This window comes from Octopus bimaculoides, chromosome 25 (assembly GCF_001194135.2).
Source record: "Octopus bimaculoides isolate UCB-OBI-ISO-001 chromosome 25, ASM119413v2, whole genome shotgun sequence".
In the NCBI taxonomy this organism is placed as follows: domain Eukaryota; kingdom Metazoa; phylum Mollusca; class Cephalopoda; order Octopoda; family Octopodidae; genus Octopus; species Octopus bimaculoides.
The window spans coordinates 18,248,159-18,253,850 of NC_069005.1; the positions used below are offsets into that span (position 1 = coordinate 18,248,159).

The 5,692-nt window shown below is 36.4% G+C and overlaps 1 protein-coding gene across 1 annotated transcript in view; it reads left to right on the plus strand.

Moving 5' to 3' along the window:
* LOC106884428 (protein N-terminal glutamine amidohydrolase) overlaps positions 1–5,692 on the plus strand; it is a 47,080-nt gene that overhangs the window by 20,667 nt on the left and 20,721 nt on the right. Inside the window, exon 2 of the mRNA XM_052976561.1 lies at positions 4,330–4,429. Within this exon, the coding sequence (XP_052832521.1) occupies positions 4,330–4,429 (100 nt within the window). The remainder of the gene's footprint in view (positions 1–4,329; positions 4,430–5,692) is intronic.

Here is a 5,692-nt window from a genome sequence, read left to right on the forward strand (position 1 = left end):
TAACCGTTTATTCATAGGTGCTTCGTATAAGGGGTTTGCTTTCAGTAACCATCTTCCCAGCAGTGCATAGTTAGCCTTCTCTCCCATACACGTGAGGTTCAATAACCTCTGGAGACAATGCATCTGGTATCATAGTGGGACAAAAGTCTGCTGTGAGCTCCTGGCTACGAAGTGTTTTCAGCATGAGGAAAATGAGAGGGAAAATGTTGTCTTTTCCTTAAATAATGGTTTTAGGCAAGATCTCACTGTTTCAAAATGGCACTGGCTTCTTTGTGCCTTGCTACAGGGGCTCTCTCCTGAGATCGCCAGTGCAAAAATAGAGAATAACTGGAGCAGGCACAAGAAAAGATGGTAACTGATAGCAAACAACGAGATATGGTACAAAAATATGACAAGTCAAAAAGAAAAAATAATTGCAAGAAATATAAATTGATATGCACAAAATTTGACAAAATGTTCAATGGCAGAGTATTGGAATTGTTCAGTAACACAAGAAAGCAATTGTCTGTCACAAGAAACACAAATGAGATTGCCAGATATAAATAGTTTTGGTAAGTTTTTTGGGCCAATGCACAGCGTTGGCCTGTCCTGGTTACATAAGGTTTGTTTGTGCTAGGTCGTGACAACAAAGGTATAGGTGATGGTGTGGTCAAAGGTGCATATGCGGGTGGATGTGTAGGTGGTTGTAAAGGATCAAAAGTGGGCATGGCCAGTGTCATCAAAGGGTGTGGAAACCTCAAAATATGCCTTTTTAAGTCTGTTGACTGACACGGTCTCTGCCCGACCATTGATGTTGAGACTAAAAGTTTTGGGTGTGCGTGATAGCACACGAAACGCCCCTTTATAGAGAGAAACGAGCAGTCCTCTAACAATCATCCTGAATAAAAACATGAGTCCACTTGTCAATGTCGGTGGGACGTGAGAGGGAATAGATTGGTCACGTGGATACATTAGTGAAAGACTTGAGATATACGAGCAAAGTCTGGTGACATATGACATTGGATCAAGATGCGATGAATTGGCTGGTGCTAACATTGTACCAGGAAGTGCCAAGGTGGTACCGTTTGGCAGAGGATAAACCTAAGTCTGTCTTAATGGCAGTGCGACAACCAAGAAGAATGATAGGCAGGAATTCTGTCCTGGAGTGGCGTGTAGAGTGGCCTTAATTGCCTGTGAAAACGTTCAACCATCCTGTTGGAAGCTGGATGTTAGCTGATCATATGAATGTGAACACCTAGGATTTGTGATAATTCATGAAATAAGGAAGCTTTGAACTGGTGTCCATGGTCAGTGGTTATCCTAGCTGGAACACCAAAACAAGCAATCCAATTAGAAATGAAAGCTCTAGCAACTGACTCAACGGAAATGTCCACTATTGGAATGGCTTCAGGCCAACAAGAGAAACGATCAGTGCATGTCAGTATGTAAGAGAAACCACGACTGACAGGCCATGGTCCAATCAGATCAATGTGGACATGGCGAAAGCGAGTCTCCGGTGGAGAAAGCTGTCCATGAGGAGCATGAATGTGCCAATGGATTTTAGAACACTAGCATTTCACACAAGAGTGTACCCAAGCATATTAGGCCAGACAAACCAAGCTGTAATAAGCTTCACCAAGGCAGCGATTCCAGGATTTGACAGTGAATGCAAGGCATCAAAAATGGAATGCTGGTGGTTCACAGGTACAAGTAGCTGTGTCACAAAGGATTGTGCCTTCAGCAGACGGAAGTGGAAGACAGGCAAACTTGCAACAGGACAACTTGGTAGAAATTAGATCCAATGTGTCCAGAGCTGGTTGATCCTGCACAATGGCAGTTAAATCGATTGCAGCAGGAAATGAAAGAGTGTGTCAGCATATACGTTCTCTTTTTCAGGTATATGCCGAATGTCACTTGTAAATTGGGAAATGTAGTCCAGGTGGCGAAAAGCACGAGGCAAGTGTCTGTCTGATTTAGATGACAGAGCAAATGTAAGAGGTCTGTGATCAGTATAAATCACAAAATCTCGGCCCTCGAGTTGATGTTGAAAATAATGAACCGACAGGTAGATCGCTAAGAGTTCACGATCAAACGTACTGTAACGATGTTCAGCTGGCTTTAATTGATGAGAAAAGAATGCCAGAGGTTGAGTTTGATTAGTGACTGTATGTTGTAAAACAGCACCGACTGCAGAATGCAATGCATCAACTGTTAAAGAGAGACAAGTGTCAGGAACTGGATGTGCAAGCAAAGGAACAGAAGCTATTTACTTCTTGATTGACTCAAAAGAAGATAATGCCTTGGTAGATAAAGTGATAAGAGAATAGTTACAGATAATAACATGTCTAGGAATTCTTTTCAATATACCAACATAATTATTTTATTTTATTCTATATCCTTATTTACATCTCTTTTATACCTTTTATATCTTTCTGTAAAGAAATATTCTATAAATTTTTTATATTTTATATTATTAAATTTTACGTGTTTATAGTTACCCTCTTATTCATTTATGTGGCTTCTATAGCTAATAAAGGGTTTGGCAGTTTATAATTTCTTTTCATAAAACTCACTGTATAATTTTATATCTTTTTTATATTTGTAATTACATATATTTCATAATTTTTTGTATATTTATATTTGATATCTTCATTCATCTGTATATCCTTTCATAAACTTTCTTAGTGTTTATAATTTATAAACAATTTTTCTTTTGATAATTTATAAAGAATTTTTATATAATTTGCTAGATAGGGGAATTCTTATTTTAGTAGATTTTTTGATCATTCAATATATTCATTAAGTGTTTACATGCCCAAATTGGTTTAAGTATTGTATCTGAATGTACTCCCTTATACATTTAGTATATCTCTAATTCAATTACCCTATATATTGGATACCATCTTTATGATATTTTATCCACCCATAATGAAGAGAATAGTTCTTATATTAGTTTAAAATATACTATGTATTTCTATATCATATGATAATTAGATTCCATAATACACTCATTATAGAATGTTTTTATCATGATCTTCTATACACTATGTTTTGGTAAAATCTTAATAGTTTTTCTTATATACTGAAGTATCCCATTATTAGGGTTTAAATTTAATTTCTATCTTTATTCTATATATTGATTTGAATTTTCTCAATTTAATATTATAAATTTGCTACGTTATATTTCACTACCTCCTGTATCCTTCAATTCTAAATTCCACCCATAAGGTTTATATTACTTATCACTTTTGGTTTTTCATTATATTCCCCTTTAATATGAAAATCAAAATAAGTAGTGGCCACCCCCATCCTTCTTTATTCCATTTATCACCCCTTCCCCAATCAGGCATTCCCTTACTATTACCTTTATGACCTACCCTTTTGTGTTGATAAAGCTAGCTATATGGTTCCAGTACATTGAGAGTCTAGTAGATTGTCTGACATTAATTGATTTATCACCATTAACTAGAATACAGTTGACAACTCTCAATGGATTTAATTCTAAATGGTTGAAGACTACATTCTACATAAAATCTTCTAAATATAAGTAACTAATTCACCACTCTTTTTATCCTCCCCCACCACCACCACCACTACTATTGCCTCTGCTACTCTCTAGATTATAGCAGACTTAACAAGTCTACTATATTTTCTAAACTCATTCTGCCACAGATATAACAAAAGAAACAATGTAAATATTTTGAGTTCCATTATTGATGTGAATATGTTAAGGAAATGGTTGTATTCATTATGTTTGAAGTCTATGCTGTCATCTGAAGAGAATGGTTTCTTTCAAATGATTTAATGTTTTCATTAATCAATTAAAGGAGTCACTTGAAATGACCATAATGAATTGACACCTATACATCTTTGTTACTCATATATATATATATATATATATATTTGTGTGCGTGCCTGTGTTTGTCCTCCTCCACCATCGCTTGACAACTGATGTTGGTGTGTTTACGTCCCAGCATCTTAGCAGTTCGGCGAAAGAGACCTATAGAATAAGTGCTAAGCTTACAAAGAATAAATCCTGGGGTCAATTTCTTTGACTAAGGGCAGTGCTCCAGCATTGCTGCAGTCAAATGACTGAAACAAGTTAAAGAATAAATAAATTGTCAAGGGAAGAATCTCTTGTTCTGTTTTTTTTTTTTTTTTTTTTTTTTTGTTCAATTTGTATTTTTCACTTTTTTTTCCCTTCTCCCCTCATTTTGTTTTTCTTTCAGTTTGTCTATTCTGCTCTTTCATTTCTCAATTACTCTGTCTCTCCTTTTCATCATCTCTCACCCACTCTATCTTATCCCAATATGTATCTCCTCAGCCTCTTTCTTTGTCTCTCTATTGTAGCGAAGAGAATGTATGGAAACTGTGTGAAGCTGTCAACATTGACCGACCTGAAGAACTAGAATTCTGTTCTGTTGTCTTTATTTCAAATGAAGATAGGGCAGTAAGTATCTCATTTTGTTACATCATCACATCATCAACTGGCCTGGACTCTGATGATGTTTAACCCTTGCTGAAACAGGACATAAAATGATGATCATCATTATCCTCATTACTGCTATCATCAGCACCACCATCTCAACCACCAACATTAATGTCATTCTCAGGTGGAATTAGTATGAAATGTCACAAGACTACATCTTTGAATTACAGGTACAGTCCATCAGAGATGCTTTTACTCAGTTTCCCTCTCACCAGTGTCACACACAAGGTATTGAATGAACCAAAGCTGTTGAAAATGACACTTACTCAAGATGTAATACTATGGATTTGAATCCAGGAGTACGTGGCTTAGGGTTTGTTCACATGGCCTGGACATTAACTGGTATCTTCTACCATAGCCAGAAATTGATTAATGCCTTGTGAATGAGATTGGTAAACAGAAACTGAAAGATGTCCCTTGTATGTATGTGTGTGTGTGTGTGTGTGTGTGTATATATATATATATATATATGTGTGTGTGTGTGTTTTTATATCATTAATAAATTTATAAAATTATCAATAATATTCACAGGAAATGTAAGGAAAAAAGTATGGGAATGTACGGACAAGATCATGTTTTTGTCTCACATATGGCAATGGTTGCAGGCGAGTTCTCGCTGTTCCAAAATGGCACTGATTTCTTTGTGCCTCACTACAACCTCTTCAGATTCTCTTCCCTTATAGTTTGTATAACATATAAATTTTACAATGAATGACTAAATCTCGCACCTCCCCTAAGATCTGTTATTATTCTACCTGGATCAGTGTCTTTGATGTATTTTAGAAATATTTTATAAACCCTTTTCCAAAGGTACTTTTTATTTCTGTTAATACCTGACACATATTTTTATTTTACATTTTGAAGCAGATAAGAAAAGATTTGCCAATGTTCTGCGCCGTGAGGACCAAAGACTCGAGGTATTTCGTGTTGCAAGACAGTGTAGGAGAGAGAATAGTGATGTTGTAGGAGAGAAATGTGTTCGCATGGATGATGGTACGCTTGCACTAAATGAGGATGCAAAGAAAGAGGTCTGGAGATGCCACTACGATAGATTGCTTAATAAAGAGAATGAATGGGAGGAAGAGAGCCTGCCGTATGTCGACCCAATAGAGGGACCAGCTATCCGAGTTGATAGTACCGGGGTAGATAAAGCAATTAAGAGTATGAAGACCGGGAAAGCCCCCGGCCCATCAGGAATCACTGCAGAAATGCTCAAAATATCTG